Source organism: Mastacembelus armatus, chromosome 10, assembly GCF_900324485.2.
Source record: "Mastacembelus armatus chromosome 10, fMasArm1.2, whole genome shotgun sequence".
NCBI classification, from domain to species: Eukaryota; Metazoa; Chordata; class Actinopteri; order Synbranchiformes; family Mastacembelidae; genus Mastacembelus; species Mastacembelus armatus.
Window position 1 is genome coordinate 19800049 of NC_046642.1, and position 13419 is coordinate 19813467.

At 40.2% G+C, this 13419-nt stretch overlaps 1 protein-coding gene across 1 annotated transcript in view; it reads right to left on the reverse strand.

The window, feature by feature from the left end:
* gpc3 (glypican 3) overlaps positions 1–8813 on the reverse strand; it is a 95096-nt gene extending 86283 nt beyond the window's left edge. Inside the window, exon 1 of the mRNA XM_026330577.2 lies at positions 8657–8813. Within this exon, the coding sequence (XP_026186362.1) occupies positions 8657–8813 (157 nt within the window). The remainder of the gene's footprint in view (positions 1–8656) is intronic.
* Positions 8814–13419: the final 4606 nt, after the last annotated feature.

Here is a 13419-nt window from a genome sequence, read left to right on the forward strand (position 1 = left end):
CAAAGAGTCATCTTTTGTTTTAGGATGTAAACACACATCTATCAGAGTGTCACAGTAATATTGCAAGATGTATAAATACTATACTAAAAGTTTTCAAAGGAGATCATATTGCAGTTCAAATCAGTTTTTTACAATTTCTCTTTCAAAACACTTCTTTAGAAAAAGAAGGGCCCAGAGGAATATAAACTTTGTATACATAGGCTGTAAGTTTCCACCGTATTCTCAAATCACTCCTTTAACATGATGCACACAAAGACATAAATAGGCCACAACCAGCTGATGCTTAAATACAAAGAGGAGTTCCCGTGAAAATCCCTCTGCTTGGTGCTTCCCCCTCACAGTCTCTTTGTCCCATGTGGCTGTTGAAAGCTTCGGTGGAGGCTGCGGTTGTAACGTGCCAAGCTGTGTCGAAGCGTTGTCTGCAGGATCTGCTGCCTGAGAGGCATCGGTGACAAGGGCCTGATTGATGGCATTGTAAACAAATGTCAGGGAAGTCTGCCAGCTTCAGCTGCTCGGGGTGAGCAGGATGAAGAGACGGAAACGGAGAGATTAATTTGGAGGGAGGGCGCAGAACCTGAATGTTTATATATCAGAAAAGTCTTGATAACAAGCGTGTCAAAAGACTGACTTTGGTGAGATGGCGGGTTTAACTTAATGTGAAAATCTCTACTGGTTTGAGGCTTTGTCTCTCTGAGATCTTCAAACAATAGATCTTCAGAAACAAAGCTCAGACTGTAACAATGAAACAGCAGCCATGGAGGCAAGTCAAACTAGAGTCGCAACAGAGTGACAGTCTTGATAATTAATAGCTACTGAGGAGTCAAACAGAGAAGAGCTTCAGCATCTGCTCACACCTGACTCCCATCAGGGTTTAAGGTGTAGAGTCTAATGAGTCAAACAGGCAATAAAACTGTCACACAGCACCTTTTGTATGCTTACTGACAGGCTTAATATCTTAAATCAGTGCTGACAAAGAACTCCTGACAGATAAGATCAAGCTAATTTCAGACTGCAGGGGAAAAATTATTAAGCTGTCAATAGCGCCATAGGTGAGATGAGCGCGACCAGTGCAGGAAAGAGACTCGCATTTAGCAATTACCTCTGTCAAAACAGACAGCTTCGTCTAAGCGTTTGTCGTTTTGCAGATGATAAATGTGTTTCATTACAGAAGTTCCACAGCAGTGAGGAATAAGTGAAGGATTCGGGAGGGAAATTATTCCCTGTAGAGGTTCACAAATAATAAAATCACACCAGCTAAATGAAGCTTTCTTTCTGACTGACTGATTATTTGGGAATAAGCTTCCCAGTTCTCCTTTTTGCTTTAGGCTCAACTCTCCTTCTCCTCCCCCAGATTTTTTGTATTCCTCGTCTTCCACGCCGGGTTTTGTTCTGAGCTTGTTTTACATCACCTACCTTGAGCTTAATAGCTATCGGGCATTGAGAGCACCTTTTTATCAGTCTGTTATTGGTTAATTAGTCAATTTTTGTGTCCTGATGGCCCATTCTCTCAAACAAAATGAATACAGACAAGGTGTGAGCCAGGAGCAATTTAGATGTAAATTTTCCCAACATACAATCTCAGTTCAAGGTTAAATTACTACGTACTTTCCATCAATACTTCGAAACGGTGGCCAAGACAATTCGAAATTCAGAACAGCTGCCGTTCTCAAGTGTCAAGGTCTTTCACTGCCTTTTTCAAAACACATTGATCGCTCTTCAGTTTGTCACTGGCTGACCTGACGGTCCCTAGCTGCTTCTCTCATGACAGAAAGTTTTGGTTGAAATGCCACTCGTGAAAACTCGAGCAGGGGCTGTGTACACACAGACTATTAGAGGAGACCTCTCCTCACATTTTTAACAAGCTTGGGGAATCTGAGCCAAGGGAACGAGGGCAGCCACAAATACAGCACCAATTAGAAAGCTAATCTATGCAAGTTTAACGATGGAGACCATAGGGAAAAAACAAGTTGTATTAAGATATAGAATATGTTAAAAGCTGTTCATTATGAGCATAAATTATACAAGTACCAGAGTTGAGTGGAAGAATCTGGGAATCCATGGCTTCCTCTCCAGGGTAAAATAAGCCAGTGTCACTTTGTAGAGACAATAAATGAAGTGAAGATACCGCAAATTACAACCAACCTAAGGAACAATATCATTAGCTACTGGGGATTACAATTTTTTTTAAAGTATTTTTGTGCTTTACTCACTGCTCTACTTCAAGTTGTTTGATGAAGCAATAATTTGAAAGCTGGGAGCATGATGTGGAAGAGCCCAAATTTCTCTTTCAAGTGTACACAAAACAAAAAGCCCTTCGTTAAAGAGTTTTGTTATTTCCAAAAAGGAGGAAACTGAATAAAGAATATACAGAAACATCTGTGAATAATTAGACAAAAGACCTCTCACTTTAGGTCAAACTGATCCACCTACTAACTGTATCCACTGTCATTTAAACACCAGGGACATTTGTTCTTTGTTGCTCAGGTTTTCAACAGGCCTGGACAACCTGACCCTGCAGCTAATTACTGAGATGTCCCTTTGACTTTTTTTGGAAACCTGCGACAAACAACATGGAGCTGTAATTGTTTTCAGCTCACAGGCAAACAAACAAAAAACCATAGCCTCCTCTCTGGCTGGAACACGGTGTGGGGTGTTCTGTGGAAATAAGTGGCAGCTGTCGGCTCAGCCGGCAGAAAACTAGTATTACTCTTCCATTTAGTGCGACTCTGATGCTCTTCTCATGAAGCAGGTCAGCTGCTGCTGTCAGAGACCCACCACGTCCTCCGCTCAAACCGCCGCCGACACTGATAGAGATGCTTTCACACTCATGTCCTGGGGTAAGTGCTCGGCACTGCCCGTGCACCTCTCGCACACACATCAATGCATGACGACACAACGGAGTGAACCGACGCCACAGCCTCCATTTCACCTTTAGACACTCCAACCACCCACAGCAACAGTCACAACAAAGACATGAGTGGTACTACTCCTACAGCTGTGCTAGGTTTTGTTTCTTCATATCTCTGCCACAATGTTGTTTCTCTGTTCTCACTTCTTTCGAGTCATGTCGGTGGAAAGAAAAATTTAAGCTTCTGCTCTTCGATGTGTTGCCCCCTGGCACCACATGCAGCTTTATTTGAATTCTGTTCTGCTTTCCTGCGGACATCTCTCTGAATCAGCCACCTCCCCCACACTATACTCCATATCAATACAGGCTACTTCATGTCTCACTATCTCACACACACACACACACACACACACACACACACACGCACGCACACACGCACTGATACGTCCCTCAGTCAAATCAGTTATCTATGCTCAGCACTGAATTTCATCAATCTTTCATTTGCTGTATGCCTCAATGAAGAATTCATGTTGCATTACACTTCATGACCCTCTTTATTTACTTACCATATTTGTAGCAAACACAAAGTTTAGAATAACTACAGGATTTAACTGTGACCGTATAAATTACTGACAAAGGTATATTATAAATGAGGCATGACAACAAAAACACACACACAAATGTACTAAATATATGAAAAGAAAAGAAAAAGCATACGTCACATTCTGAAGCTCATTAAGACAAAAGTGGCTGATGCTTATATAAATTCTACCTGCAGTACGAGCATTGTAGAATATCTTTTAATGTTTTTACACTGCTTAAATATTATAATGTGTGTCCCATTTTAAAAGGGGAACAGATGTTGGTGCCAATTTAACCCTCATGTGCTGTTTGGGATGTTTTCATCCACCAAGCGTCATTATTCAGTCTTAATTTGGCCATGACTTTCAGTGAATTTCACCAGATGGAATGATTTTTGGTGACAAACCTTAATTTGACATAAATTTTGGAAATATGATTTAGAAATTTTCCATAGGTCAGTAATACACTGTGGGCAAAGTCACTACCCTTTCGGTACGTTCGGGATGAAAACATCCACTAAAATAAACTGCAAAAATATATCAGATAAATATTTTTTTCAACTTTTTTTGCATAAATCTGTTAATCAGTTTCAGTTCTGATCAAAACTACCAAATGTTAAAAAAAATTCCAGGATTTTAAAAATGCCAATTTCTTAGATTTCTCAGATTTTGGGAAAAGACACACAAAATTACTTATTTTCATTATAAAAAGTGATTGTGAACAGGATATTTTTTTACCCCCATTGACTGCCATTATAACAAAATTTTTTGACTGCACAGCCATGACACTATATAATCATGCATTGGTGGTTTCCCCTGTTGGGAAGAGGTAAAATTTGTAATTTTTTCTGTTGACAACCAAGTGGCCCCATTAACCCTTTACACAGGCCTGTACATAGAAAGCTTAATGTGTTGCACTGCGTGAGGCAAATGGTGGTCACACCAGATACTGACTGGTTTTTGGACCCCCCCCCCCCCCCCAATACAATAAAACTGCACATTTTAGAGTGGCCTTTTATTGTGGCCAGCCTAAGGCACACCTATGCAATAATCATGTTGTCTAATAAGCATCTTGAGATGCAACACCTGTGAGGTGGATGGATTATCTCGGCAAAGGAGAAGTGCTCACTAACACAGATTTATACAGATTTGTGAACAATATTTCAGAGACTTTTGTGTACATAGAAAAAGTCTTAGATCTTTGAGTTCGGCTCATGAAAAATGGGGGCAAAAACAAAAGTGTTGTGTTTATAAGTTTGGTCAGTGTATATATATTATTATCTAGAATTTTTGGTGCAAATCTTACCTTGATCTTTTACATTCACATTTTACATTTGTCCATTTCACCCTTATTTACAGTATTTTGCTTTGTCTGTGAGTCGTGAATTCACATCCTGTTATTTTCCTACAGTGCAAATACAGAACAGTATTTGATTGTGTTCAGTATGTGGTTGCATTTTTTCACTTGTTACATTAGTGAAAATATAATATATAATATCATGTGTTTTCTTAGACTGCAGTGTGTTGAGCTGTAGGGACCACCATAGTTCTGTTTCATTTCTGAAAACATTATATTATATTATTATGGACATGTTAGGAATGATTTTCTTACAAGTTTAAAAAATAAGTTCACAAATTTTCACATCTGTTTTAAAACAAATGTTGGGTTAAATAAACCCTGAAAAACATTTTACATAATCGCCCCTGCTGTTCATTTTGGTCATTAAAGATGTACTTAATGTGCTTCCTGTGTTGACTGGCGATGGGGGACAAAATCCATAGCTCAGGTTTTATATGAAGGCTTATCTAAAGTGTGACTTTAGCAATATAATTTACATAAATCAAGTGGGTATTCTCCACATTTACAGCCATTTTTGTGTAAAATTCCCTCTTTCCAGATCACTGTTCCCTGTTGATATGCAGTAGTAACACAAATATGTAATTTTATACATAACAGGCTGAGTTTGTTTCCGCGTCACTAAAGGCACATCATGAGCAGATGAAAAAAGGGGGTTTTACAGCTTAGAGCTGGCTGCATAAGAAATCATATTAATAATAATTATTAATTATTAATATTAATCAACCAATTTAACCTTAACACTGTGTACAGTGTATTAGTATAAAATCTTTCTATTGACAATAAACTGGGCTTATACATTTGATGACAGTGACAAAATAAAAAAAACTGAGCAGAAAGAACAGTTGCCACAACAAATAGTAAAAACATATATTATATAGGTTATGATTAAACAAAAACACAGAGCAGTCCTGACCTACTTTCTGTGAAGGAGCCTTCCTAACTGATCTGTGGGCCATGTAAACCACAAAGTCACACCTAACTCTCAGTGCTCCCAGTGCAATCCTCCCTCCCTTCGGTCAGTCCAGGAGTAAGTAGAAGTATACACAACAGGATTAGGTACAAACAAACTACATTTATTTAACACAATGTTGTCTGTAGAATCTCAAGGTGATTGACTTTGGTTACCTCTACAGCCTCCACATTTCAGCAGAGGCATCAGGATTTTAACACCCCCCTACACACACACACACACACACACATTTTCTTTAATAATCTATATTTAAAATCTTGAATAATATTTATATGAATAGCCTAAGGGTCCAGCAGATCCCTGTGACCCTGGTTTGGAATAAGTGGGTATAGATAATGGATGGATGGATGGATGAATAGCCTACTTAACTATGGACAGTATGCCAAGATAATCAACATTTCAAATTCAATATTTAATAAGTAGTCAAGTCAATATAGTCCTTTCCTTCTATCATTTGTTGTCATTAAACCCTGACTGAGAGACTACATCACTGCCTTGGTTTAACATTATTTTCTGGACAAGCCCACGCGCACGCTGCTGCTGCTCGAGTGCACCACTTTCATTCCGTGCACGCGCATATGACCACTTATTCACGTGTGGTGCGGACAGACATGGAGCTGGGTAGCTACAAGCTAAGCTAAGGTTAGCGCATCAACTGATCCTTACTGTTTGTTGCTGACACCAAATCTGGACAGGTGACTACAAAGGTTTACCAGGCTGTAGTTCCCCCAGTTCCACCTCATGGTGTTTTTCTCTCTTCCGGTACTCAGTAGGACAGTTCCGCTTCAGACGCCAACGCTGTATATTAAATGAATACATAATAATTGACTCCCGCTTTGACTAGAGGGGGCTGCGTAATTTGCGCGGCCCTATGCTGCTTGAGTAGTGACCTTAATTATGTATCCATACAGGCCTATGTTCTGTTTGCCAAAAAAGTCATGTTTGAGGCCCATTAGAAGCCAAAGTGGTGTAACCCTCTATTAGACCTCTTTTGGACAAACTAAAATGATAAGTCTATGAGGACTGAAACCCTCATAGACTTATTTGGGATCTGGCATAATCAACACCAATCATAGATGAAATGTATTTGTACTTGTATGGCTGGGGTTCTTAAAGCTAAGTATGTTCCTATAGGAAGCTTACCATGTCCTCAGGTCAAAATCAAGCTCCTTAAATAAATACATTTTCTTGAGTATCAATTAAATACAATAATTAGTACATATGTTATCCAAGCTGTTACAGAGGTCCAAACACAACATAAGTACTGAACTGGTGTGGGACCCCTGTTACAGAGTTAATCTTGTATTATTCTAGAACAGAGGAGTCAATGACATAATGGGGGTGTGTAAATAAACTATGCCTTTCTGGCTGAGATGAATTGCCCTTTGGCTGACTGGTAAATTGACCATCAGTGTAAGTAATGGTGTGGCCGTACCTGGTGTGTGTGTGTGTGTTTGTGTGTGTCTGTATCTGTGCATGTCCAGCTCAGGCTGATTCCTTAGTGAAGGTTCACAGATAGCTGGGCTGCACTGGCTCAGATTTGGGGAGGCTAAATATTTCTCTTGGCTTGCTCTGATCCTTCGCCCCTTGGCTGGCAGATAACTACTTGATGGCCTATAGGTGAAGGATGTGTGATTAAAGATGGATGCATGGAGAAATGTAGGGCTCAGAAGCTGAGGTTGTGTGCATCTACACTACACACTGGGAGATTAATATGTGTTAGAGGGAGCGTGACAAAATATGCTTCAAAGTGCATCTCACATCATTCCTGCTGTTAGATTTGATGCATTTAAGAATTTGTTACCCTCTTTCATGTTCACATTAGATTTAGTATTATTTGGTAAACCTCTTTTAAATCAGGTGGAAGTGAGGTATGTGAGAATTGCACACTGAAGCAGAGAGAAAACAGTTAACCCGGAGCACTTCCCTGTGCTGACATGCCACTGAAACACCCAATTAACATTTGCAGCTGGCTGTGATTCAGCCAGGGTTCCCATTTACATAGTGAATCACAATTCATGCAACAGGCTTAGCAGTACACCAACATGCTGTGTTCTGCAAAATGGGATGGAGAGTTGTTCCTCTGTCATGCAAAGACCTGAATAATTTCACCTTTAATGACTCACTGTGTCTCAAAAGTCCCAAATTCAGCGACGGAATCGGTGACATTTGAGCTCCAGGGAACAATAATTGCCTTGTTTGGATGATTGCATCTCTTACAAATTGTTTTCAGGGTGGTCACAATTCATATCACACCACTAATCTATATTCTGTGACAATGTGGGCGAGGAAAGGCTGCCAAGAGACCAAACTGAACAGGACTATTAAGGAACTCTCATAAAGGAGGAGTGCTGATGCTTTTCTTTGTGTGCAGTCCATCACCATCTATACAAACCTCACACTTAGCAGAACAGTCGAACTCCTGAAATATACTCCTGCAAAAGTAACATAAAAAAGATGCTCGCTTCAAAGTGACCAAAATCAAGAGGAAAGGTTATTTGGCTCAATGTTCAGATCAATATTGGGGGGAAAAATCGATCCTGTAAGCTTGTTATTTAACACTTAACTGGTGGCTTATATAATTCACCTGCATTTTTAACAAGGGACTTAACATAACCACTAGATTATTCTGAGCTAGTTGGAGAATGTTCAGACAGAGGGATGGCGAGCGTGTGTGGGTTGGCTCTCTGTGCTCATACTGGAGGTCAGCAGCCCTGAAAAAAGCTCCATGACGTTAGGACACTGTTGTGTTGCTAATGTGCTCTGAAACTAAACACCGGAATTCAGTCTAAAAATCTATTTTTATCTACGTGCAGACAATCTATAGGACATAGGATGCGATTACCAGACATCTTGTGCGTAAAGCATGGAGCTATTCATAGATTGATGACAGTTACCTGACACTGGGGATTCGGGGACCCACTTGGAACCAGGGTGCAGAGACTGAAACACTGCGCGTACCTCCTGGCAGTTTGGCACCTGCCCGCCGGGGAGGGAGAACAGCTGGAGGAAGGTGCACAGGAAGAGCGCACTGTTGACCGATGAACCAACCATGACAGGCGAGCAGCACTTAGTCAGACCGTTCAAAAGAGAACAACAAACTGGCGAATTAGATTTGAACACAAAAGTTACACGAGGATCCCGTGTTTGCACTGATGAGGTGAAGCTGCAGCTCCCGGATCTGCGCGAATCAGCATCTTTACAGTGATTTCTTTCCTCCTCAACGGTCCGTCCGCACGGGAAGCTGCTGGGTTGCGCTTCTTGGCGAAGCTGCTGTGATGCTGATAACTTAAGAGCCTCTCTTCACTTGCGGTACTGACTCTTAGCTCGCTGCTTGAATGAACGAGCCCCTGGATATATATGCGCGCTCTCTGAAAAGCGCGCGCCCCAACGCGTGAACCAGAGCGTAAAAAGAGATCTCTACTCGTGTAATAGTGTGAGGTGATAGTGGTCCTGTGGGACTGCGGGGCTTGCGTTTGGAGGGGATTAATGCGGTGCACGAACTGTTGCCGTATTAGATGAATGGCACTGTATGTGGGAGGATGCAATTACTGAACAATAGCCTAGCTGCGTAATTTACTATTCACACAACAGAGGCGCGTAAATTCGCCCGGAGACGCAATTATATTACAATGAGAAACACATGAGTAGTATATGTGCTGAAAACTAGCATTTATTATTCAAACACATGGAGAAAGTATGGCCTACAGAAAGAAAGCATAACAGTTAGAAAACTACAACCTGGGCGAAATGAACATGAACAACCTGGTCTTTGCTTTAATGATATTAAAATCTAATAAAAATAATGATATACTGGCATTTTATCGTACCTAGATTATGTTTTCATCTCATCTTGAGTGGCCAGTTATTTCACTTATTTAGTTTCACTTCATCGACTCCAATAAAGTTGAAATGATGCCATCTAGTGTTCAGTTTCCAGGTCAAACACCAGAGTGGCCAAGACATTTTCATTAATTCTGCATCTTGACAAAAGTTCACAGGTAGAAAAAAGCACATTTGTTTGTCCAAGTATTTTGGACAAATTAGGACTAAATATTAAATGCAGAGCTGTTTACAATATCCGGCGGATTGTAGATGGATACTGTGCAATTTATGTGATTGTCTCATGTATTGAAATTGCGGAGTAATCCACCCAAAAGCAGCAAGACAAACAGCAGCGTCAAAGAAACTTAATGTTAAAACGCCTGTAGAGTCTAACGTGGCTGCAACAGAGGAGGAAAAAAAAAACAACAGCAGTTCCTTTGTGCCTGCAGTGAATGAGATGTTTAAGTTTTGTAAGTGTTCATCAAAGCTTGGAACAACAGAAAACAAAATCCATATATCTCTTCCTTTGGCTGCGTGTCTGAGAAACAGAGAGCTTTGCATGGATTTGCACAGCAGAGACTGACAGGAGCTGACAGCAAACCAACAAAACTCACTGTAAACCCAACACAATTCCACCTCTGAATACCATAAACTCAGTCTGACACAAGAAGGAATGTGACCAGCAATACCTGAAGTGCACAAAATGCAGTAGATCAGTGTGTACTACCTGCACTGTGAGCACTTTGAAACTGCAAAGTCAACAACAGCTTAAAGGTCAGCAAGTCATGAGTCACCAAAGCTGTCTGAGGGAAAGACTTGTGCACAGATATCTCTATGGAAGATAACAGATTCAAATACTGACTGTAAATGTATTCAGTATACATGCCTGCACCGAGAAAACATGAAAAATCCTTAGTTTAAAATTAACATAAATAATCTGCTGTATTAATATACAGCAGATTATTGCATCCATGCATTTTGTACACATTGATTCTAGTTTTCAGATTTTCTTTTTTAAGAATTGTTACCTCCTTTAATTTGACTTAACTGTATGTCGAACAACGCTACCTTTCAGTTTATAGACAAAACAATCAATTAATTGAACAATTATCAATAATTAAAACAATTAATAGATGCAGTTCTAATTCTTTGTTTTCTTGCTTCTAAACCTCAACTGCCCATCATTTCTTAGCTGTGATGCTTATTTTTTAATTAAAGCTGCAACATGTTGGCTCTAGCGAACAGGAGCACTAAGAAAAGTGATAACACATTTGTGCTTCTGAAAGACACATCGGGCATTTCATCTGAGCTAAAACAGTTTGCAGAGTAAAGGCCGTGTGCATGTCAGTCGCTGAGTAGGGACAAGTCCTCCATCCAGAAGGAGCAACTAGAGCAGTAGATACTGAGGTACTTCACTAGCTACACTAGATGCACCTTAGCTGGAGAACCATGAGAGGTGTGAGACAGTGGAGATCGATGTGCTGGACTACTTCTGAGCCTTCAGGTGAGTCTCTACCAACTGGGACTATCTGAAACACAAGAAATACACTAATAGTGACAAATGATAATAAATATTTAACCTGATCCCATGAGTACGTGCTTTGCAAGCTGCAGCCCTATGAACATTTACTTTGCCCAAGCAGAGACGCACTTAAAGGTAAAAAGGAACAGTAAACAAAACAAAACGACCACTGCTTCAATTAAACAGGTAGCATTTAAAAACAGAATGCTTTTGCTTGAGCTGGTGACTGCTTGGTGGTTACAATGAGAGGTAACTAGAGTTAGAATTGATCATCTGTCACTGCAAGATTGACAACAGTGGACTAATACCATCTAATGTTAACTTACAAAGGCAGAGTAACACAGCTACAGACTAAGCTATATTCAACTTAAAGCTGACAGTGGTGGAACATTTAGTCAGACCTTAACCTGGAGGTACTGGACCTGGCGTTATAGTCTTCCTTAAAGTTTTGATGTGTAATATTGAGATTTATCTATTGATCTATTAGGACAAATGGAGTATAGCATTCAGAAATGTGTTGCCATTAGTGTGTAATCACCAGACAATACAAACCACTGCATTTTCTCAATCTTATATTGAGCCTTTTAAATCTACATAGAGAGCCGGTCTCCTTTCACGGAGGCACCCATGTTGCAAAACCATTTCTACAATAGCCCAGAACGGGGCAAGCTATGGCTCTAGACAGGGAATCACATTTTGCTTTAAAAGTGAGGGCCACAGTACCCTTCATTGCCCTCAGAAGGTTGTATTCTGCAACGTCCACTCTACATGCCACCAAATCTTCATATTTTACCCATTTTACAGTAAAAAAGCGTTAACAGAGAATGTACTTTAAACAGTTACCTACCCTCCTTTTGCACACCCAAATTAAACTAGCAGCTGTACTTACATTTTAAGGGTTATATTGATGAGCTTGGTATCATTGGAAAGGACACACGTTCTAGTTTATTGTGACTATTGAAATTTGGCCGATGATTTTTGGTAATACATCTGGAAACACAGTTTCTACAACTTCAGGCCCACGAGTGAGATGTGCAGAATCTCCCTTTAATGATTGCTATACTTTTGTAACTATTATTTGATAATTATCACTAATGCACAAGCATGTAAAGCTGGTATTATCTTCTTTTGCTTAATCATTAAAACAGTGCACAACAGGGACATGCAGAGAGGATCTCAGAACTACACTTAAATATAGCATTCATGTTACAGTGCAAACATACCGAGCTTTGCTGCATATTGCATAGGTCACTTACCAGCACATCCGCTTAGATCACTCTAAACTCGGGTATACATAAATGGACACATGGTGCGCACACTGTGTCCAGTAGCTGCAGCAACGGTGCGCCCTGTGTCTGCTGTGGAGGCGTTCAGGGACCAGGGCGAATATAGGTCCAATGTGTTTTGGAAGCGCCCAGAGTTCAAAAACACAGTTATTTTTAAGATCACAGTGTGTAATGGCAGAGCGGGCCCAAAATAAATAAATACATTCTTCTACCTTATATGCTGCAGTTTTCTGTATGTCCATGTTGACCATCATATAATTAGGCTATTTCAATAAACGTCGGGAAAGGGGCAGGGTCCCTAGAGAACTCTCACCCACCTCCATTTTTAAAGTAGGCTATAATCATATATTGATAACAGTTATGAAGAAATCCTTCACCTTATATATATATATATATATATATATATATATATATATATATATATATATATATATAAAGTGTAGGCTAACTGCGACACAAACCGGTCTGAAGCTGTCGGGAGCGCTCTGGGTGCTGCTTTAACAAAGTGGCGCCAACATGTTGTGATGATGAGCGCGTTAACTCGAAAAAAAAAAAAAGAAAGAAAAAAGATCTCTGTGCCAGTCACATGCGTAAGTAACGCAAACACCACTGGCGGGGGAAGGTTTGTGATAGGATTTTTTTTAAAAAAATAAAAGTCTTAATGGATGAGCTTAATGCGCCAGTAGCCAGCCCATTAACAAAGGATACAGCGAATCAACTTTAAGTAAATCAGCCCACTCTGACCCAGGAAATACAATATACGCAAAGCTCGACTATTCCAGTTCATTAAAACACATCCAATACATTAAGATCAGTGCACGAGAGGTGCTGAACATGATCATTGATCTCCTTTAGTGAAGCAGCGAAGCAATAAGGTGAAATAACCAACAGCAAAAGCATTTTTGGAGGTGATGAAAACTTTCTGAAACGAAGACAGGCTGAACCGCTGTAATCGACACACCACACATGCGCTCATCTGTGATGGAATAAAGAGAACAAGCTGCAGGAAGCCTTCCTTGGGACTGCT